This window comes from Anabrus simplex, chromosome 1 (assembly GCF_040414725.1).
Source record: "Anabrus simplex isolate iqAnaSimp1 chromosome 1, ASM4041472v1, whole genome shotgun sequence".
NCBI classification, from domain to species: Eukaryota; Metazoa; Arthropoda; class Insecta; order Orthoptera; family Tettigoniidae; genus Anabrus; species Anabrus simplex.
In genome coordinates, this window is record NC_090265.1 from 191,987,616 (window position 1) to 192,012,294 (window position 24,679).

The 24,679-nt window shown below is 40.1% G+C and overlaps 1 protein-coding gene across 1 annotated transcript in view; it reads right to left on the reverse strand.

Annotated features, from left to right (window-relative positions):
* Sem1 (Suppressor of exocyst mutations 1) overlaps positions 1–17,022 on the reverse strand; it is a 52,822-nt gene extending 35,800 nt beyond the window's left edge. The window contains exon 1 of the mRNA XM_067140314.2: positions 16,885–17,022. Within this exon, the coding sequence (XP_066996415.1) occupies positions 16,885–16,957 (73 nt within the window). The 5' untranslated portion in view covers positions 16,958–17,022. The remainder of the gene's footprint in view (positions 1–16,884) is intronic.
* Positions 17,023–24,679: the final 7,657 nt, after the last annotated feature.

Genomic DNA, 24,679 nt, shown 5'->3' on the forward strand with positions numbered 1-24,679 from the left:
CTTATTTTTGATGTTATATTGTTCCCTAAATTATTTGCGTATATTAAGAAAAGTAACGGAACGATTATACTACCCTGTGCAATTCCCTTCCAAACTTTCTTTAACTGTGATATATTATTTCCTACTTTGACTTTCTGAACCCTTGAATTTAAAAATGTTCTTATCCAACGTGTAACCCTTACGTCCAATCCTATTTCCTCCAATTTCTTTACTAATATTCCATGTTCCACTCTATCAAAGGCTTTGGAAAGACCTATGTCTATGCAATCTAACTGGCCTCCTAAATCCAACTGATCTGATATGTCCTGCTGAAATCCCACCAGTTGTGCCTCACAAGAAAATGTCTTTCTAAATCCATACTGGCTCCTCATGAACCAATTTTTATCATCACGTATCCCTCTGATGTACTTTGCCATTAAACTCTCCAGTATTTTACAAACTATACTGGTCAGGCTGATTGGTCTGTAGTTCTCTGGTTTCTTTTCATCACCCTTTCCTTTATAAATTGGTATTATTATAGATTCCTTCCATTCCTTTGGTATTACACTATTATTTATGACAAAGTCAAAGAGAAATTTTAAATAAGGCACTATGTACCACCCCATTGTCTTTAATACTTCCCCAGTAATTTGATCACTTCCTGCTACTTTTCCTTGCTGAAGCAATTGGATTTCTCTGAAAATATCTTCATTTGTGAATGAGAAGCTTCTTGTTCCCCTATGTGTCTCTCCCTCTCTCTCTTCTGTTTCGATTTCCCCTGAAAATCTTCTACTGAATCTCTGAATTCCCTACTAAATAGGTTTGCTTTCTCATTATCTGTTGAATAGTGTTCACCCCCTTCTCCCACCATTGTAGGAATTTGGATTCCTTTTTGATTCCTAATATATGAATACAGCTTTTTTCCATTTCCCTTTGTGGTCATTACCCTCTTGAAGTGTGCCATTCATATAATTCTCTTTTGCTTCCTTTTTCACTCTATTCAGTTCCCTCATTAGGTGTTTTCTAGCTTCTCTATTCTCCCTCTACTCTTTGAATTTCCTGTTTACTATTCTACATTTTCTTTTGAATTTTCTTATTTCCGTTGTATAATAAACAGGGTCTGAAGTCATTTTACCCTTCTTAACAGGTACAAATCTCTTCTCTCCTTCTCAAATGATTCCTTTAAATTTAGCCCAAAGTGTATCCACATTACTCCCTTCACTTATCCAACAACTGAATTGTGATTTAAGGTAAGTCCCAAATTCATCAACTTTAGTTTTTCTGTATAATTTCTTGTCTTGTGTGACCCTCTTATTAGGCATTTTGGTACGAGTCTTACATCCATTATTACAGCTCACATATTCCTTCAATTACCTCAGTTTTACAAACAATTTCCCATGGTTTAACCAAGAATACATCTAGCAAGTTACTGAGACGAGTCGGTTCTTGTACTACTTGTGTAAACGCTCCTTCCCAAATTAACTTACTTACCAGTTTCTGTTCATGGGCTTCACTTGCTGCTCCATTCCATTCAACTTCAGGCAAGTTGAAATCTCCCCCAATTATTACCATATCATTATTATTGTTTTTATAAGTATAATTATTATTTACTCAAATATTTCCATGTGTCTTTCCTCTCTTCCAGGCCTATATTGTTCCTATAATTCCCACCTCCTTCATATTATCACAAACTAATTTTATCCCTAATATTTCATCCCTTTCTTCGGTAAACCATTCATGTGAACAATAAGTTTCCTTCACCAGAATAAACACCCCTCCTCCCATTTTATCTTTTCGATCTCTACGATAGACTGTATACCCTTCTAGAAATACTTCTCTATTACCCACCCCTTCTCTCAACCACGATTCCACTCCTATCACCACATCAGTCTCATAAGATTCCATCAATGTACCGAATTTTAATTGTTTATTTACTACACTGACAGTTTACTAAGAGCAATCTCAGACCTCCTTCCTCCCTAAAACTTGTCTGTTGCAATTTGGTAACATTTGACTCATGAGTTGAGAACTTCCTTAGAACCCAGATCCTTGTACATAATCTTGATTTAAGGAACTGGGTTTTCTGGCAAGTTTTCCTGTATGTGCCAGTTTAGTGGTATGGGTTTCCTTAAGTGCAGATTAGTTTGCAGATCTCTATTGATAATTGTAACAATTTGTCTACAGAGAGTTGCTTTTCCATTACCATTCAGATGTAACCCATGCCTAGTGAACATTTGCCTGCCAAGACCTAAAGTATCTACTACATAGACATTTCTAAAACTCTTACATAATCTCTTGATTTTTATATTTACATCATGTACAGCTTTGTTTACACACGAGTCCTCTAAAAGGTCATACCTGGGTGGCACATTAACTACAATTACTTTTGAGTCAGATAGTTTGGAAATCTTACCTCTGAGGTTCGTAATTAGTTCCTCACCTTCATTTGCAGCAATGTAATTTGTACCACTTACAATCACCACATAATTGTCCTTCTCTAACACAGGATCACAACTTGAAAGGACGTCTTCAGTTTTGGCACTTGGTTTTATTAGTCCTAAAACCTCAGTTTCTGGATTCTGCAGCTCATCCTTGATGCCTTCTGCCATACCCCGCCCTTGACTGTCTGCGTAGAGATGAATTTTTGGCGATCTTGACTTTCGGTTGGTTTTCTTCTTCTGTAGGTTACCTCAACTGGATTTAAAATTATTCGGAAAACTTGATGTGTCTTCTTCTGGAACTTGTTGCAATGACTGAAATCTATTTTGGCACTGCAAAGAGTTTTTTCCCGATTTTTAAGTTGCACATAGTTTCTCCCATATGTTTAACATTAGGCCTAAAATGGCTACAAGTCACTTCTGTCCACGGCGATCTTTCTTCTCCAATGTCTTTATCTTCCAGCTTTTTTATTCTGTCCTTTAAGCTTTCATTTTCAAGTTTTAGAGCACATAAGTCTTCTTGTAGCACTCCTAAAATCTTAAGTATAGTTTCGTAAGTCTCTTTCTTGTTGTTCTGCCTCACTATCAGTTTGTTTACACTCGGGACACAGCCACACACTTTCTTCAATATCAGTCCTATTTACAATATTTGCAAAACTTCATATTATATCTAGTATTTTTCTCTCTCGTATAGTACAGTATAGTGTAGTTTACAGTTTAGCAAGCATAAATTAGTAAAAGCCTATAGTTTTTTTTAGGTTTAATCGTTCAGTGTAGTTGTGGTTTTATTTATGTGTGTGTTGGTGATCTGTGTACACCGTGTGACCCTGAGATCAGCAAAGTGTTCCCTTTGTCGACCATAACCTCCTCGCTGTATCAGCCATTAACCAAAAGTAATTTATTTATTTTATTCTTAATAATATATTCTCGTTTTAGTGTTGGATGTTGTTAGTGCATACGGCACCCCTGAAGTTTTTATGATTTCTATTCACTCGTGATCCACAGCTTTTCACAGTACAGTATTACGATTTACGAGGGTTGCATGCCACAGTTGTACTGCATCAGCTGTTCTGACAGCAGTAGAGCGCTGGCAACATAGGTACAGTGATGCTCGTGTGTTTTGTGAACTGTCAGTTTAGAAATAAAGCCCAGTGTGGATCCTAAATAGTCTATACCAGGTGTATGCGTAAGCTTTTGCTGGTTTTTGTGGTAAAGAAAACACGTAATTTTCAGGGAAAATTAATTTTTTGTTCATTCAAAATATTGGCCATCGGCTTCTAAACACTTCGCACACCTTTCAGGTAAGTTATGAATACCATGCCAAAAAAAAAAATTCCTTGTCTTTGTCAAGCTGTTTTCCAACTTCCTCAAAATTGCTGAAGTGCTGCTCTGAGAGTGAGTGCCCCATTGATGCAACGAGGTGATAGATGGCGCCAGGTTGGGGCAGTAGAGTGGGTGCAGAAGGATGTCCCATCCAAGTGATTTCAAGGTGTGTTTCACTGGTTTTGCTGTGTGAAACTGCGCATTGTCATGCAACAAAATCACTTTGCCATGTCCTCTGGCCCATTCCAGTAGTCTTTCGATCAATGAGTGATTTAAATTACCTGTACTCATTTGTTGGCATAGCATTGTGCATTAACAGTTTTGCCAGGCTTCAAGAGTTCATAACACACAATACTGCTCTGGTCCCACCAGAGATAACCTGTTGACTAGTGCACTTAAGGATAAGTCAATAGAGTGTGCATGGCATTTGTTGTTTTAGACTAGTACTCAAAACTTAATTGCTTACTGACATAATATGACATCTGGCAGAGTTTTTTAGAACCTTTTCAGTTATTCAAACAATGTTGCTGTACAAATCCTAGTTCTGGATGGTGGTGGTCTCTGACGGAAATGCATATACTTCCTACACTGTACGAGTTTGGCGCGCTGTTAGCCTACAGGTTACAGCAGTGTTACGATTGCCGCCGATGTGGACAGATGTTTGTACTCTTCGCAGCTGTAAATATTTTTGGTTTTCGTAAATATAACAGTGAATGTTTCTTCTTTTGTAAATTACAAGAGATGCTATGAAGTTTCTGGACACAAGTGATGATATAAACTAAATAGAGATATTAGTGAAGGTGATATATTAAAAAAGTTTTGAAATGACAAAGTTTTCTCGATCCAAAATGTCTTTCATGTGTCTAAATAGTCTATACCAGGTGTATGCGTAAGTTGTAATAAATAATAGTATTGTAATTTTTAAAAAAATTCTTACTTCCCAGAGGTTGTTTAACCGTCAAATACGTACTCGGATGCGGCCATCATTATTGCACGGCATATGCTGTGCGCACTCGTCAAAAGGTTAATGTAATAATAATGCTATTTGCTTTACGTCCCACTAACTACTTTTTCAGTCTTCGTAGACGCAGAGGTGCCGGAATTTAGTCCAACAGGAGTTCTTTTATGTACCACTAAATCTACAGACACGAGGCTGACGTATTTGAGCACCTTCAAATACCACCGGACTGAGCCAAGTTGGGGTCAGAAGGCCAGCGCCTCAACCGTCTGAGCTACTCAGCCCAGCGTCAAAAGGTTAAAGCATGGTCTTCTTGACAAAGCGGTCTGGCATTGGTGTTGAAGGATCAGCTTCGCCAGGTGACATCAACGATTTTCTCCGGTTCAGGTTTTCAAAATAAATCTATTTTTCATCACCCATCAACATTCGGTACAGACATGATTTTCTTTCGTGGATTGAAGCAGCATTTCACAAGTGACATTGCGATTTTCCATTTTCCGTTCATTCAAATCATGTGCGACCCATTTACCAAGTTTACTGATCTTCCCCAATGCTCGTAAACGTCTGCTGATTGTTTCTTGTGACACATTTAATGCTTGTCCCAATTGCTGTTAAGTTTGAGTTGGGTCGTCATCCAGTAATGCCTGCAATTGCTCATCTTTGCACTTTTGTGGTCTACCAGTGTGTGCACTGTCTTTCACACTGAAATCACCTCGTTTAAATTGTCGAAACCATGTCTCACATGTTCTAATCAATGGAGCATGTTCACCATATGTTTCTACCAGCTTCCACAGCCTTTTTCTTTTGGTTAAATAAGAAAACAATGCAAATGTTCTTTTTCAGGCACAAACGTCAACATGATCACTGAACAATACAACACACAGACGCTAGTGTTTGGCGAACTCAACTTGTGGGTGTTGGTAGGTTAATGTCAGACGAACAAACTGATGTATGTGTCACATTCATATAATGAGTACTGTTCACTGGCGTCATCTCTTAGTGAAACCGGAAAAGACTTATACATATACCTGATAAAGCCAATGTAGACCAACAAGTCCTACTACTTTCATCATTTCTACACACAATTCATCTAATTCTGCTATTTTTCCCACTTTCATTTGTTTGACAGCAGTTTTCACTTCTTTCATTGTGATTTCACTCTCAGATTCTGTCTCCTCACACTCTGCCTCTATCATCTCATCTAGACCCCTTCACATTTAGGAGTTCATCCAAAGTAATAATTAATGTTATTGGTTTTATGTCCCACTAACTACTTATATGGTTTTCGGAGAGGCTGACGTGCTCAGGGGGTTGACACATTTGAGTACCTTCAAATATCACCAGACTGAGCCAGGATTTAACCTGCCAAACTGGGCTCAGAAAGATAGTGCTTTAACCATCTGAGCCATTCAGCCTGGCATATCAATTCTTCTATCTTTTCCTTCTCTCCTCTGGGTGTGTTATCTTTCCTTTCCCTTTCACCTGCTTTGCGGGGACTCTTCCTTACAAGTCCATATAGCGTTCTTTTACTGCAATACACATCCCCTTCCAACTCTCGTGTAAATCCTTTCCAGCTTTCCTTCATTTACTACTTTCTTGCATCTTCTTTTCATTTCCTGATACTTTCTTCTGTTCTATCCCTACTCCATAATTGCCATTTATTTTACACAGCTTCCTTTACCCTCTCATTCACCATTCTTTATCTTTCTCTCAGGTATTCTACTGCAAGGTCTCTCTGCACAGCTAACAAATGTCCCATTCCACTTCCACACCCTCCACCTCAGTTTCGTGTATGTGTTGTTTGAATTCAATTTGGATTTTTTTACCTCAATATCTTTTAATTTCCATACTTCTATTTTACTTTTTCTTATTTCTTTAAAATTTCCTACCTTCACTTTTGCTAAGACTATTCTACGGTCTCCATCAAAGGATGTTACATCTAACAACTGTCCCTCTGTTTCACCATCCATATCTTGTAATTTTCCTACTATTCTTCCTGAACCACATACTGTCCACACTTAATCCATTTCTCACACGAATCCACCAACTTCTCTCCCTCTCATTCCTCTTTCCACATCCAAAAGGTCCAATTATTTCTTCCATTCCTTTTTCTGTTACATCCTACCAATGCATTCAAGTCTCCCATGACAGTCACTTCTACATCCTTTATTTCTTTCTCCACTGTGTCCAGGAATCTGTCCATATCTTCTTTGCATCCACTCTGGGGTGCATACACTTGGATGAAATCCTTTACTTTATTTTCTGTCCTTAACTGTATCTTGATTATTCTATGACATGTAATCTACTTTTTCTACATACTCATCTAAGATCATTCTGGCTATTATCCCCATTGCATTCTTTGCCTTATGTCCTCCACTCCAGTGTATCTCTTCCCCAACTTTTTTTTTTTTTTTTCTTCCCCTCTCCACTTAACCTCACTCAATCCCATCATACAGTAGCTTTATTCTCCTTCTCCATAACATTAATCACCTCTTCCGACTTTTTCCAGTCAGTAACATGTTGATTACTACCACCTTCATAACATTCTCTACTGGTCACCAACTTCTCACAGCTCCCCTAGCAAAAGAACAGCACATTGGTTCCCAGAAACGCTTTGCCTTTTCCGAGGTTGATTTAAAAGTGCCATTTTCCATTTTAGGCTGTTATTATGATGGGATTGCCCTTCCCAAAAGCAATTTAGAGCTATTGCCAACAAGTAATCAGACTGCTCCTAACATGGGGTACTGACACCTTTTGCAGCTGCCCCTAACCTGGGGTTCCAATGTCATTTCCTACACAGAGGGGACCATCACCCCACCTATGGGAACTCATCCGCTTGAAGCCATTGGTCACCTTAGGGGATTGGCTTATTTACTGCTGTCCGACGCTCTGCATTTAGATGCTGGCTGTACGGTCTACTCAATACTGTAGTGGGGTAACCGGCAAGACAGTATGTCATCTAGCAAAAAAATGACCTCTCCATATACCTGTGTGTCTACCCCTTAGTTGTGTTTCCTGATACAGAGTCAAGGATGAGGTGAGATGAAATTTTATTGCAAGCCTTTATGGCCGGATGCCCTCCCTGATGCCAACTTCAGTTAAGGACCTAATGAAGATGGTGAATGAAATTAGGGAAGGAAGTGGAAGGAATTGGCTGTGGTGAATAGGAACTGTCTTGTCATTTGCCTGAAGTGAAAATGGGAAGCAACAAGAAAACCATTCTTTGTCAGCCGATGGTGAGGTTTGAACCCACTTGTCTTCCGAATGCAGAGCCTGGCTCCATACCTTAGCGAGTTAACATGCATGGTTACTCCACTCACAAGGGAACATCGGCAATGGTTAAGTTGACGATCGCGATGAAACTTGCTAAACACATTGAGGTACACGTAAAAAAGATGTCAGCATCAATTTTGGGTGCCGACATTAATTAGGGCATTAACTAAGGGGCCTAAAAGTTGCGACATTTCAAGTTCCGCACGATCAGCGATGAATACCTGCTGGCCAATGCTAAGCCGGCACACTGCGTGCCTGGAGACGTACCTCTGCACTTCTTCCCCTCCCCCCTCTAACTGGTTCGCCTTCGCTCATTCCCCTTCTCCCCGCGCGTGCTGTCTGCTTATCTGTTCAATGGGACAGGCGCTATACTTTGCTTCTTTTCATACTATAATTATTGAAATCCTTTAAATAACGTTCCATTTCACACAATGATAATAAATAACCTAAACAATATCCATATTTTATTTAAATGTTATGTTTTCATTCCTGCTAATTCCTGTGAGTTGTCACATTCATGAGTACAACCCCGATTTAAGCACCATCGGGCGTGGTCAAACGTGGGATGGGGTACCGCGTCTGACCAATGCTTCAATTATTATTTACTTCTAAAAGCCTTAAAGCTGTCGGTAGTGTCCTTTAGAATGGCCATACATATGAAATGAATTAAATCACCCACTTTTAGACAACATTTTTAAAGAAATTACGTGCCGGGTAGAGGATCTCAATTAATGTAATTCGGTACCTTGAGATATCAAAACCTGGTTACAGGTCCAGACCTTCATTTTATGTCCCTCACCCCCACATTTTGTGTACGCTATCAGTTGTGTCATAGACCAGGCGAGTTGGCCGTGCGGTTAGGGGCGCACAGCTGTGAGCTTCCATCCGGGAGATAGTGGGTGAATGAAGCCTACAACATTGCTGCCTTCAGATGGTAGACTTGTTTAATATGAGGAGTACCACCCTTCTGACATCTAGTGTAACCTATTCCTTTCTACATTGCTCTCAGGTAAGCGGATATACATTTTCTGATTTTTATTTATTGGGGTAGTTACTGATATGTTTATTATCTTCCATAGATAATATTTACAAGCAAGTTCATGTCCTTTTTCTTTTAGGCATAGAGCCTTCACATTCTGACGCACCGGTGGCACGGAAAAGAAAGAGGTCTAGCATATCACTGGATCCCAGACAAATTGCTGATGATTTGAAACAAGTTATGCCAGTGACTTCTCTCCAGTATCTGATGATGACCCTACGTACAGCCTCGTCTTTTGTGATATTTTGTCATCATCATCTTCCTTCCAAGTATTGGGCCATGTGTCCCGTTACGGTCTTGCATTTTTCTTTTCGCAAGACTTGAAAGCAATCAAATGTCCTTCCGACGGGTTGCTAGCCTGAAGGAAGTAAGACCATTGGTGGGGCTGCTACCTCTCAGCTAATGGACTAGCTGAAATTACAGCATTTCCTCCGTAATGGATGTACCGGTTATACCGCCGTGACTTGGTCGACAGGGCCTCATCTGTGGAAACAGGTTTTTTCATCTCGGGAAGATGAGGTTGGCATTTGGGCAGGAGAGGTTATGTCATAATCATCATCATCATCCTTCCAAGTACTGGGCCATGTGGCCCGTTACGGTCTTGCATTTTCTGTCCACTTGGTTGATAGCGTAGGATCTCCTTTGGTAGTCTTCCAGATTCCATCCTTTGAACATGACGTTTCCAGTTTTCTTGGTAATCATAGATTTAATTGATTACTGATTTCACATTCAGTCCCTTAAGCACATCTTCATTTCTTATACGATCCCATTTCGTATAGCCTGCTGTTCTGCGCATGAACGTTATTTCATGTGCTGTAATTCTGGAAATGTCTTGAGTTCTTATTGTCCATGCCTCACTGCCGTAGCAAAGGGTTGGTCTGGCTAAAGTGTTATAAAGACGTAAGCGAGTGTGTTTTTGGACAAGAGATGGCTTCATGATATGATTCCTGTTGTTCTGGTAAATTTGGTTATTTTTGCAGAGATATCAATTTCCCCTTGGTAAGACAAATTGTAATCCAGAAGGCGAGTTGTTGGTGGATTTTTGCATGAGGAATCAAATGATTGTTGGAAACACCTGGTTTAGGAAGAAGAACAGTCAGAAGATTACAAGGTATGGCTGGGGAGACAGACGAACAAAGACCATGATTGATTATATAATCGTAGAGAAAGAACACCGGAAGAACCTTGTAGATGTAACAGCCATGCCTGAAGAAGCCTTTGGTGGAGATCATAGAGTTGTGATAGGAAAATTGAAAGTTGGAAAGATTGAAAAACCCCAATTAAGAAGAGAGAAAAGAATTAAAGTATGGAAGTTGAAGGAGAAAAGCGTACAAGAAGAATTTCAAAGGGAAATAATACCCTTGGTACCCAGGACAGAGGTGGGGAATGTTGAAGAGGAATGGAAAAGATTTAAGGAAGCACTAGTTGGATGTGCAGAAAAGGTGTGTGGTAGAACATCAGGAAATGTGAAAGACAAAGAAACACACTGGTGGAATGATAGGGTAAAGATTAAAGTGAAGGAAAAGAAAATGGCATGGAAGGCATGGAAAACATCTAAGACTGAAGAAAGTAGAAGAAAATATGTGGAGGCAAAATTTGGCCAAGAAAGTAGTGGAGGAAGAAAAGAGGAAAAGCTGGGCCTTATTCACACAGAAATTGAGAGATGATATGCAGGGCAGCAAGAAATTACTGTATGGTATCTTAAGAAACAAAAAGAGAGATCAAGTAAACACCAGATTTGTGAAGGATGAAGGTGGCATAATTTTAACAAAGCCAGAAGAAATAAGAAATAGATGGAGAGAGTATTTTCAGAAGCTGCTGAACATAAGAACGGATGACAGTCATTCAATGGACGACCAGGAAAGACAATTAGTTGACGAAGAAATGGATAAAGAAATTACAATGAATGAAATTGAAATGGCAGTAAGAAAGATGAAGAATGGAAAAACTGCTGGAATAGATGAAATTTCAGTGGAGATGATAAAGGCAGCTGGAGCTGTAGGCCTGCAGTGGACATATCGGGTTCTCAGGAATGTCTGGGAGAATAAGGAGGTCCCTGAGGATTGGCAAAAAGGAATAATCATCTCAATTTTCAAGAAAGGTGATAAGAAAGTTTTGAAGAACTACAGGGGAATTACTCTAATATCCCATGTTGCTAAGATAATGGAAAGAATACTGGAAAGTAGAATAAGGTTGAGGCTTGAGAAGCAGATACAGGAAAATCAGTTTGGTTTCAGAAGTGGAAGATCAACAATAGAGCCCATTTTCATTATGAGACAACTAATGGAAAAGCATTGGGAGTACGGGAAGGATATGGTGATGACATTCATTGATATTGAAAAGGCATATGACAGTGTCCCTAGGACGAAAGTTTGGGACAGTCTGGTGCAAAAAGGAATTGGACAGGGATTAATAAAAATGATCATGGCATTGTATAAGGAATGTTGTAGTTGCGTGCAAACACAAGTTGGCAGGACAAGTTGGTTCAAAATAACTAGTGGGCTGAGACAGGGAAGTGTTCTATCACCAATCCTGTTTACAATAGTAATGGATGACATCATGAGAACAGCAAAAGCAGCATATGGAGGAAGAGAAATGAACATGATGTTATTTGCAGATGATATTGTGATTTGGGGAGAAGACGACAGGAAGGTTCAAGAACAGTTGAATGTGGTGAATGGGAAGATTGAAGAATGTGGATTGAAAATAAGTGTAGAAAAGAGTAAAACTCTTGTTATGACGAGAGGGGAGAAAGAAGGGAAAGGTCAGATTAGACTTGCAGACAAGCCCCTGGAAGTAGTGGAAACGTTTAAATACCTGGGGAGTGAATTAATGGAGAATGCTCGACTGGATGCTGAGATTAGTAAAAGGATTCAAGCTGGAAGTTGTTTCTATCATAGTGTAAGAAATATGTTATGGGACAAAGATGTGCCAATGGAAGCAAAGGATACTATGTACAAGATGTATTACGTACCCATAACAACTTACGGAGCAGAAACGTGGACAATGACAAAGAAGGATGAGAGTCGAATACAGGCAGCCGAAATGAAATTCTTGAGGAGTATGATACAGAAGAGTAGACGAGACAAAATAAGGAATGAGAAAATCCGGGAAGAAATTGGAGTGGAAAAAATGAATGATAGAATAGAGAAGAGCCGACTAAGATGGTTTGGGCACATAAAGCGAATGAGCGATGAAAGAATGCCAAAAAAGGTGATGGAAATGCAAATCCAAGGAAGGAGAGGCCGTGGACGACCTCGATTGAGATGGAAGGATACCATCCAACGTAGCATTATAGAAAGAAACCTGGACTGGGACACAGTGTTGGAGGAGGAGTGGTGGAAAGACCGAAGAAAGTGGAGAGGAACCATATTTGCCCCTACCCGGCTACAGCTGGATAAAGGGAAATGATGATGATGATGAAGACAAATTGTATCCCAGATAATTGAATTCATTGACTCTTTCCAAAATTTTATTATCTAAACAGATTTTACTCGGGATAGGGTCCTTCCCCTTAAAGGCTATTATTTTGCTCTTTTGTGGTGAAATGATGATGTTGAATTTTGAAGAGACTTTCTGGAGATTAAATACTGACCACTGAATATCATCATCTGATGTTTGTCACTGTACATGTTGTATATGTTATCTATTAACTGTTGTGGGACATTATCTTTTGCTAAGATATTAAGAAGTCTATTCCTGTTAACTAGGTCAAAGGGTTTCTTAAAATCAACAAATGCTATGTGAGTTTCCAAGTTAAATTCCCTGCATTTTTCGAATAAGATTTTCAAGGTAAAGTAAGCATCAGCACATGAGCGCCCCTTTCGAAATCCATGTTGTTCGTTTCCAATCACATTTTCATAATACCTAAATAATTTTTCTCTGACAATATTAGAGTAAATTTTGTAACCTGAGTTGAGTATACTTATCCATCGGTACTTTCCACAATCTTTTTTTTTTTTTTTTTTTTTGCTAGGGGCTTTACGTCGCTCTGACACAGATAGGTCTTATGGCGACGATGGGATAGGAAAGGAAAGGAGTTGGAAGGAAGCGGCCGTGGCTTTAATTAAGGTACAGCCCCAGCATTTGCCTGGTGTGAAAATGGGAAACCATGGAAAACCATCTTCAGGGCTGCCGATAGTGGGATTCGAACCTACTATCTCCCGGATGCAAGCTCACAGCCGCGCGCCTCCACAATCTTTCACGCTGCCCTTCTTTTTTTTTTTTTTTTTTCACTAGTTGCTTTACGTCGCACCGACACAGATAGGTCTTATGGCGACGATGGGACAGGAAAGGCCTAGGAGTGGGAAGGAAACAGCCGTGGCCTTAATTAAGGTACAGCCCCAACATTTGCCTGGTGTGAAAATGGGAAACCACGGAAAACCATTTTCAGGGCTGCCGATAGTGGGGTTCGAACCTACTATCTCCCGAATACTGGATACTGGCTGCACTTAAACGACTGCAGCTATCGAGCTCGGTGCTGCCCTTCTTATGAAGAGGAATAACTATAGCTTTTTGCCAATTCTCTGGTGGTCTGTTGCCATTCCAAATTAAATTAATGAATTTGAGAAATCTTTGCTACTTTGTTACTAAGCATAATATGAAAATACTGTCACAGAGGTAAATACATCGGAATGTCTCCTCAACAATAATGCACACAAGTGCTCCAGCATTGTTTTTGATTTCATTGCAGGGACTAACTAAAGTCAAATTCATCAGACCCGAATCTGTAACAACTAAAGGCAGCATCGGGACACCAGTGGGCTGATACGGCATAAAATTAAGTAATCAAAATTCACTGCTGCAGGGAACATGTTAACTTTAATCAGAGGGAGAAAATGGAATGGGTCCGACACTTCGAAAAATGAAGGTGTAAGACAAGGGCCACAAAGGGTGTGAAAATGAAAAACTGCCTAGGCCTCGCAACCTAATACAGTTGGGATCGGAAAAGAACAAGAGTTGACCAAGGGAGGTCAGAGAGGATAGATTAAAGTGAGGAGCCTGGCACAAGCAAGTGGAAGCAATGCCAGGACTCAGCTAAGGGCCCTGTGGTTGCCAAACCAGGCTCCCAAGTACAGCCCCTTTTGGTCACCTCATACGACCAGCAGGGGATACTGTGGGTTTATTCTGCCACGACCCACTGGGGGGGACAAAAGAGGTACTAGACTTAGAGAGAAAGTGTGTTCGCATGTGCATTTAAATATCATCCTTGGTCAAATTAGTAGCCATTGGTAGGGATGCCAGAGGCATGTATTTTATGATCAGAAATATGACCTTAGTAAGAAGGAACCAAAGATGTCGCACAGCTATCATTCCTTTGATATAAAACAGAGAGCCCATCAATGTCCATTCACCCGTTGTCCTTGAAGGCCGGAGTTCGATTCCCAGTATTGCCAGAAATTAAGATTGGTAGGATGGATTATACATGCAGCTCACCTCCACTAGGGGTGTGCCTGGTTAAGGGATGCACCACCTTGAGGAATACGAGGACACTAGTTTACTTTCCATCTGGACTTAACTACTACTCACAATTAGAATTGAAGCTGATTTGTAAAACGTGTACGTTTTCTCTGTCCACTTACTGTCGCTAGTCTGATTGATACCTTGTAATGATATAATAATAATTGGGTCCAAAACAATTGCCCCTTCATATTGACAATTGATGTGTTACCGGTATTCTTGTTGAGCTATCAAATGACCAATAGTGGACCTCCTCACAAATTTCTGAATTTAAAGACAAGTGGTGGTGGTGGTGATTATTGTTTTAAGAGGAAGTACAACTGGGCAACCATCCTCTATTAACCCGAGAGTGGACGCTAGCCGAAATGTAACGAGTGGTCACGCGTGAGACTTTCTCTCACATTAAAATAAATATGACATTTTTCACAGTATTGTGGGGCGCAAGGCTGAAATGAAACGCAAGTTCTACCTTATATATTTTAGATAAAAATGAAATGATTAGTTGTGAAAGAGAGAGAGATAGTGTATGGCTTTTAGCGCCGGCAGTGTCCGAGGACAAGTTTGGCTCGTCAGATGCAGGTCTTTTGATTTGACACTCATAGGCGACCTGAGCGTCATGATGAGGATGAAATGATGAAGATGACACGTACACCCAGCCCCCGTGTCAGCGAAATTAACCAATTAAGGTTAAAATTCCCGACCCCTGCGAGAATCGAACCTGGGACTTCTGTGACCAAAGGCCAGCACGCTAACCTTTTAGCCACGGAACAGGACATGATTAGCTGTTTATTAAAGACACAAATTACTACTTAAAATAACATATGTAATGAACATAAAAATAACTTCCATCCTGAAGTTGTAAAAAATAAAATCTCACACATGCATTATATCTAATAATATTTACATACAAAGCAAGGTTTCTGAACACAATAACATTTTCAAAAACAAGAAGTGCTCACAATACAAATACAAATGCGTACATTAGAAGTAAGTTTCCCGCTCCACTTCAAAATAACACCAACGTAATTAGTCACACGATGAGAGAAACTCTCATGCAACATGCACGGACACATAGGAACCTTTGTTCTGACTAGGGGAGGGGGTGCTTACCCTTCAAATGAGAACTGCTATACTCATGACAGTTATAAACTCAGCTAGAAGAGGGAACAGACACCTCCTTTTCATCACAGTGAAGTAATATCACAATTTTTAAAAAATGTGAGAGAAAATCTCATATAGCAACCACTCGCGGGTTAACAATAAATCAGAGGGGTAAAGTGGAAGGAGTCCGACACTTCAAAAAATGGAGGTATCGGCCAAAGAAAGACACGGGCCACTAAGGGCATGAAAATTATAAGACTCCCAAGGCCTCAATACCCAATAATGTCAGAGCCAGATAAGAACAAGAGTTGACCAAGGAAGGTTGGATGAAAGTGAGGTGCCCAGCACAAGTAAATGGAAGCAATACCAGGACTCAGATAAGGGCAACGTAGTCACCAACCCATGCTCCCAAGTTAAGAGCCCCTGGCACCCCTTTTCAGTTACCTCTTATGACAAGCAGGGGATACCGGTACTGTGAATAAATACTCAAGTTCCATGGTCAGTGCAACCCTCACCTAACAGTTAGGCCTACTAGTGATAATGAAGAAAAGGTTGCCTTTCAGGCACAATCTCAATGCGCAACCTAATACTTCATACTTGCTGTGATCTAGGAAGAAAAAAAAGCATAAATGTGGGATATAGGTTGCCTTTCAAGTGCGATCTCCATGATGTAAAACTAAATATTTCATCTTTTCTGCAGTCTAGAAAACAAAATGGGACATTCTAGGATATCTCTTATTCACTTATATGATGAGGAGTAAGGGATTGGAATAATTTACAAAGGGCAATGTTTGATAAATTTCTATGTTCTACGAAAATATTTAAGAAAATCTGCCACCTGGGCGACAGCCCTAAATGCAGGTCATTGGTTAACTGATTGATTGTGAGCACATTGTTGATGTGTTACTGAACATTTTAACGTCGGTACTGCATACAGAAACCGATAGCACTTCCCAGATGTATACAATTCAAACTCTTTCACTTCTCAATGTAGGACGAACACAAGATTAGAATACCCGGCGAAATCTTTCTTAAGCGAAAATCAGTCCTTTCCTTCTCCACTTCTGCTTCAGTTTTCATTAATTACAAATGACCACATAGGCCCTATTTCCACCAAAATTTTCCTTGTATCATCCGCTGCGGATTGATGTATTAAAGAACTATTACAGAATGATAATTATAACATATAAAATAATGAAATATATCTTCTAAGCTAAACGTTTTAGGTTATTGTAACCCATAGTGTCATGCTATCATTATCTATATAACCTACACTTCTTTATGTAAAAATTATACAAACATGAGAAACAAACCCTCAGCAGGAAATTCCTCGAATTCATCATCTTCTTCCAAAAGACCTAAATCAATCTTGGACTTGTCAGTCATTTTCTTTTGTTGGAAGCACTTATAAAACTATCCCTCTCAAAGATCCCGTCCACATATTATTATTAGTTACAATCACTGCCCGCTCGATCTGCATCCGATGGCTGCTTATACTGCCTGCTCATTACAACATTTTAACATGGCACTAAATGAAACACTCCGTTTACAAATACCCACAGCAGGTGGCAGCACCAACCGGCTCCAGACCTGTCGGAATGAAGTAGCGGGAAATAGGGTAGTACTGTACTTGTTTTCAGTGAAAATGGTGTACTGCTGCGTGCCTTTCTGCAAATCAAAGAAAGGGAAACCAGAATGCCGTGGTATTTCATAAATACCTTCAAGTACGGAACTGCGTCGAAAGTGGTTAAGTATTATATCCAGGGAAGGAAACAGCAAAGGAAGTAAATGTCCAGTATTCGGGAGATAGTAGGTTCGAACCACACTGAAAATGGTTTTCCGTGGTTTCCCATTTTCACACCAGGCAAATGCTGGGGCTGTACCTTAATTAAGGCCACGGCCGCTTCCTTCCCACTCCTAGCCCTCTCTTGTCCCATCGTCGTCATAAGACCTATCTGTGTCGGTGCGACGTAAAGCAACTAGGAAAAAAAAAAATTCTGGGGACAATTGCACTGTTAATATGAAGGTACAAAACAGAATAATAGGCTGTCATATATTCCATTACAAGTCCTTTGTTAGTAGTATGAAATACCGGGCGAGTTGGCCGTGCGCGTAGTGGCGCGCGGCTGTGAGTTTGCATCCGGGAGATAGTAGGTTCGAATCCCACTATCGGCAGCCGTGAAGATGGTTTTCCGTGTTTTCTCATTTTCACACCAGGCAAATGCTGGGGCTGTACCTTAATTAAGGCCACGGCCGGTTCCTTCCAAATCCTAGGCCTTTCCTATCCCATCGTCGCCATAAGACCTATCTGTGTCGGTGCGACGTAAAGCCCCTAGCAAAAAGAAACCAGTGTTGCTCCCTGAGTATGTACTTGATTTACTAGAAGATATTCGTGAGCCCCCTGAGTCAGTGTGTGTCACTTTGGAAACTGCATCCCAGGCATTGGTGTGTGGTTATTTAGTGCGGATAATCGAAGAAAAAACAGAATGCAGTACGTGCTTGAATAACGTTTCCACCTCAGTTAACGCTTCCCCATTGATGCACTTAATCAGACAGTCGGATAGAGAAGGCCTGCGCTATCCCCAGCAAAGATTTATTGGCCTAATTATAGGGCTACAGAAATTTGTTGAGGCGGCTCTACCGTACTGCAAGAAATCTGCAAGTCTGCTCAAGACTATAAAAACTATGTTCTACCTTCTTTGTGCCAGTGTAACATTTTAAAGTGTTTTAGTAACAATAAGCATCAGAAACTGTGGTGGCCAAATTCGTGAAACCTCTACTTAGTCATGTAGGGAAGTACCATACAGAAAAAGTTTCAAGATTTTCTTGTTCGTCAAAACCTCTTTCTCGAAAAGTCTTAAAGCTATAACTCTCTAGAGCAGCACTTTATACGGAAAATTCTTTAATTTTTCTGTTACTGTTGTACGCTTGTATGCTTATCTAGTCGTATTCACGCGATAATTGGGTACGGTTGGTGCTACCATCTAGCGGCAGATCGATTGTAAGTCGTGTTACACGTTTGCACATGGAATGAGCAGGCAGTATAAGCAGCCATAGGATGCAGATCGAGCAGGCAGTGGTTACAATTGAAGGATGCAAAGAGCAAACAGAATGACAAAGAGAAAGCATGGAATCAAAGCGCTATGTCACACTTCATCAGCATGTCCAACATTTTTTTCTTTCTTGATATTTGGTTGGGCTCTGTATGTAACTAAATGTCCAACATTTACTGAGCAAATTTACTTGTCTTGTCTTGACTTGATAATGGGTTTCGCGTGATAGGGGTGTACCCAGTCACAGACCCTGTAAAGAATATCAAAGTATGGAGAGGAGAAAATGCAAGAGATAAATTTGAAAAAAGGGAGGTTATGAATTCTACGACTAATCTACATCACACAGGAGTAGCACAAGGGCACAAGGTACAAAGCTTCAGTATTCGGCAATAAAGAAAAGAAATCGTACGAAATTACAAAGATCATTCTTAAATTCTTGACTTCTGAGATAAACATAGTTGAAAAATCTTTAAATTACCATTATATTTGTTTACATTTACGTTAACCTTCAATAATATATCATATTTTCAGTATTTAAGTTGATTCATGGGGAAAAGTAGGGAAGAAGATGATGAATTGCCGATAGATGCATTGATATACCATTTTATAATATATTAGCATGCTAATAAAATAGATATAGTGTTAATATTGCGTTTCTATTCCTAAAGTATCTTGTAGTACGTAGTAGTAAGATAATATTTGGATCAATTGAATTTATTTATGCCGAATACTAAGGACGTTCTATCTCGACGACTTGCTACCACACGGAATATGGCACAATCAACATGAAAGGTGGAGCCAAAGGGACAGAAATTAAAGAAAAGTGTTGGTGTCAGAAAGGAAATTCGATAGAGCTACCACCGTAGTGGGCGTGGGATTGAGTATTCAACAAGACAATTGAGTGGGTAACGCGAATTGTTGCCTAAAAGAAAACGGCTGTAAACATTTTATTCTATTACGAGCAACAGACATTGAAACAAAATATGGTTAATTATACCAACCGAAGTACGACATTTACAGAGGTTAGACTCAACCAATTTCATTCGAAATAACTGATCAGGCGTGCACATATGATTTAGCCGAAATTGAATAGTACTAGTGATGTGACGTCTATTATAATACTGTTTTGTAAACCACGGAGAGCGCGGAATGTTCGGAAGGGGCGTAAACAAACTACGGCCTGTTCGACACGAGGGGTGACTCCAAACATCCTGCCATAATTGTTTGATCTCATCTCGACAACCGCTCCAATAATAAGTGAAGGATAACGCCAAATGGTACGTAACGTACGTACGTACGTACGTAAACTTGACCTGCCGCCTGAGCCAAGGCATGGGCCTGTTCATTACATTTGATAATTTGAATGACCCGGAATCCAAATTAAGGCAACCCCTTTACCTAGTTGGTGTAAATTGAAACAGATTTTGCGAAGATTGTGAATACATCAATTTGTCCGGAAACTGGGATTATTTAAGGATTGGAGCACACTCAGGGAATCTGATGCAATGTAGGCACTGTCTAGTGGCGAGTACTTGATGCAGAGTAAGGTTTGACGGATTGCAAAAGCCTCCGCCGTAAAAGCAGCTGTCTCCGACGGGAGTGAATATTGTTTTGAAATGTGTAAATCGGGTGAGAAAAAAGCAGCCCCTACGCCTGGAGGGGCGTGAAGTTTGGACCCATCAGTATAGAATATTGGTGAAAGGTAATGAACATCCTGGGACAAAGCTAGACGTAAGTACTTCCTAGCAATGTGTGTCCCGAACGGGCCAAAGGGTTGAGAACCACCGAATGATAATAAAATAAATAAAATAAAATAGTTTGCTTGAAAGGGAAGAATATAATTAGATGTGGACGGGATACGAATTATAGAAGTGCGAAGGGAGCTAACGTAATTATATGCCCAGGCAAGGGCTGGGTAACGGCATAGGGGAGTACCTCGTTACTGATAGTAGCGTACTAGTAATGATAATTTGAGAAGAAGTGGGTGTGAGGCAAGAGAGAAAGTCCTGAGAATAAACTTGGAGGCAAGCAATTTTCTCCTCAAATGTAATAGAAATTCCGCAGCCTCGACTAAGGTTGCATTATTGGGGGAAGATTGCAGAGCCCCAATACAAAGTTTAATAAATTGTACCTGAATCGAGTCAAATTTAGCAAGCTTTCTATTGGCCGCCGTGTCTATGAAACCCGAGTCATAACCAAAGGTCGAACGAATGATGTTTCGATCCAACAGTAGCATAGTACTGGGATCCGATCCCCAAGATCTCTGCCGTAAGGCAAAAATAAGGGTTTTTTGGAAGAGGCTTTCACACAAGGTATTGAACGTGAGAGTGCCATAATAATAACCTGTCGAGGTAAATACCTAAATATTTAGTCGACTGGACAGTCGGGATCGATAAACCTTGAAAGAGGACAGGCGGGTGATCAGTACGCTGGGACCAAGAGAAAATTACCGCTCTACGTTTATGGCAGGCCACTTCTAATTGATGATCGTGAAGCCAAGTAGCAAAATCCAGAAGAGTCGTATGTAAGGAATTGTAAATAGTTTCAAGGGACGGGAGACTAAGATATATAACCAGGTCATCGGCAAATTGCAACATAGCACTGCGTGTTATAATTTTACCTAAGGACATCGAATATAGTGTAAATGAAATAGAACTGAGAATGTCCTCTTGAAGAAGCCCCATAGACGTCATGCGTGCCTGCATATGAGATAAAATGTTTTAATTGAAGCGTTCTGTACGAAAGCATGTTCAAGAGAAGATTAAAAAAGAGGGGCGGGAAGTTATAAAGGAGCAATTTTTGAAGTAACACTTAGAGGTCAACATGATCATAAGCCCCACGAAAGTCAAAAATATCAAGGGTTCTTTCCGACAGCGTGCTAGAGTGATATCGGTTACCATAAGGTTAATAGCATCAGTGGCAGAACGATCGGGTGAAAGGCAAATTGGTATTTGGGCATTAAATTGTAATAGTCTAGAGATCATTTAAGGCGTTCAAGAAGAATTTTTTTGGAAAACTTTCCGAAGGCATTGTCCAAGGTATATGCCCCTATAACTGTCGAGAAGTAACGGATTTTTCCCTGGTTTCAAGAGGGGAACCAAATAAAATTCGTTCCAGGTGGAAGGAATCTGAGCAGACTCGAGGTAACGATTCAATATCTGTAATAAGGTCTGGCGCGCCAAGGGTGGAAGTTGTTCTAATACTGAATACGATATATCATCACGTACAGGGGGCGAAGTATGTGATGTTTGAATAGCCAGATTTAATTCAGAAGAAAATTTATTGGAGATAGGAGGAATATGGAAATTACAATGTGGGAATACAAAATCCGGGGTTAGTTGATGAAAGAAGCCTAAAAGAGCCTCCATATTGAAGTGTACAATAGATGGAGTACGAATAAAACGATTGGACAGGCTGGCAATCGTTCGCCATATATGTTTGGACGATGACTGTCTATTAAGAGAGGAAATGAAGGCTTTCCAAGCCAGGCGGCGTTTGTCGTTAAATACCTTTTTATTTTGCGCAACCAGTACTTCATAATGTAAGTATGCTTGGCATGTTCCAAAACGTCGAAAGGAGCGAAGTGCTGCCTTCCGTTTTAAAATTAAAGCAGCACACTCAGTATCCCACCAGTGTGCATATTGAATAGTTTTGGGTTGGAAATGTGGCCGTTTCGGACGGTATGGATCTAAATATTGAGTTAGAATTGATGTAAAAGTATTATAGAGCATCTGTTGACCATCAAAATCAGATAACTTGTTAACCAAAATATGTTGAAACTGGGTTGTATAGAAGGGTAACATGCGCCTACTCACTTTAAGCGGGGGCATTGCGCAGGTTGACTGTCAGCAAAAACAGTAAAGATGGGGAAATGATCACTCGAATGAGTATCCTTGACTACCTCCCATTCGACTCTGTGTGCCAGATCGCCAGTACATACTGTTAAATCGACAGCACTCCTCTTTTCAAAAGGTGACGTCACTCGAGTAGGCGAGTTGACATTCAAAATGAGTAAATTATATAATGCCGCTATTTTAGCTAGTTTATTCCCTTTAAGACAAGAGACCTCGCATCCACCGTTCTGATTATGACAGTTTAGATCATCCCCGAGAATAAAAGGGAGCGGAAGATGCGAGCAAAAATGTCCAATTAGAATATGAAGCTTGGATTTTCAGTGGACAATAGAGAGACATAAAATGTATGTTTGCGACAACAATGGCGACCACCTGTGTATCAGGTATTCTGTAGTGCAAAGGTGTCGAATGGAATTGTAGTGGGTTAGACACCAAAATACAAGCCCCATCATAACCATAGTTATCATGTCGAATACAGGTATAGTTTGGGATGTGAAATTGTTTGGCTGGAGCCAGCCAAGTTTCACTGATCAAAATTATGTCAGGGTGGTAGGAATCAATCAGTAAAATAGTTCGTGTTTCTTATGTACAACACTATCTGCATTCCACTGTAGAATAATCATGATTGGACAAAGACAGTGCTAAATAATTGAGAAGTGCCAGGACTTCCTCCTGCATGGTTAGGAGTATCCTTGACCATTTAGAATCATTTTCTGCTGCCGGAGCATAGGCAGATATTTTATAGGAAATAGCTGTAATTGTGGCAGTAACCGGGGTCGAGTCCCGGAAGCGTTCTTTGGACGTGGTATCATCAGTATCAACCGGCATAGGAGGAACCGGTATGCGATTCCCAGGTACAGAAGGCATGGGAGAAGGAAGGCCTTTAGAGAATTGCACAATGTCCCCGTCGGTCGGTCGGTCACTTGCTTTCTTGGCTTACGCTGCCTGAACCGTCAACGATAGACCCCAAGTGTAAGCGTACGAATTGTAGAGCATAGAAACCTCACAAAAAAGTCCGCGATGGTATATACCTATTTCCAACCGGTTGCCCTCTATAAGACATTTTATGTTATAGTCCACGGTAAAAAATGACTCCTTAAAATTAAAAAATTGCGATATTATCCTGGAAATTTTCATCGAAATAAATTGTTTGACCTCCTGCAGTATTTTATAAGGATTACAATAACCTTGTCAGGACATTATTTGCATGACTGGTTCAGAAGTTATGACCATTTTAGACTGTAGTGGTAATACGTTCCTTGTTGTCTGCTAGCAAGTTGCCTCTACCTCGCCGCTAGAGGTGCTAGTGTCGCTCCAGCTGTCAAATGGATGAACCGTTCTCTTATTAGAGCTTCGCGACTGTATATATTAGACTGTGATCACACATAAGTATGTTATTGAGTCATCATATAAGATTGACTTCAAATCACAACCTGATTCTATTGGACTATTGCTTTGATTTTCAATAAAAGGCCCCATACCGAGTGTACGTTACATGTCTGATCATCCTACGACGCACTTCGATGATAATTACGTGAACATTACTTGTAATATTATTACAGACTTGAATAGTAATCAACAACCTTCGTACGTCCGGCACGACTTCATTAGTACAGAGGATCGTGGATATACTATTCATGAGAAACCGTCAGTAGTTCCTTATCATCCAATATCTGTAAAACACATTATTAGTAACATCACTCTTAGACTTGTATATAAACATGATCTGCTTATTAATTTAGATAGACACACGTACGTTGTTTACAAACTTCATCTTACAACAGTATGAAAAACATCTATAAAACACGGTGTACATTCCGAAGACACACTGCCTGTTTGCGAAGACCCAACGAGTTAACAGATAACCATAAGCAGATACTCCAAGATTTAGGTTAAAAGCTACTACAACAAAATGGAATAAATGCTAGACATTATGAACACAGTAGAAACTCATGAAGGTGTAGTACGAAGTGAGCTTCATTCTTTTCGATCTTTTGCGTTTGGATTGAATAACAATGATGAAATTCGCTTTATCATTAATCAACAAGATGTATACATACACCCTACCACACGAAGGCTACCTCTATATTGAAGGACGACTAGATAAGTCAGATGGAAGTGGACCAAGCACATCTCAACTAAACAACCATGGTCTAGATTTTCTCTTTCCTGAAGCGCGATATGAAGTAAATAATGTCGAA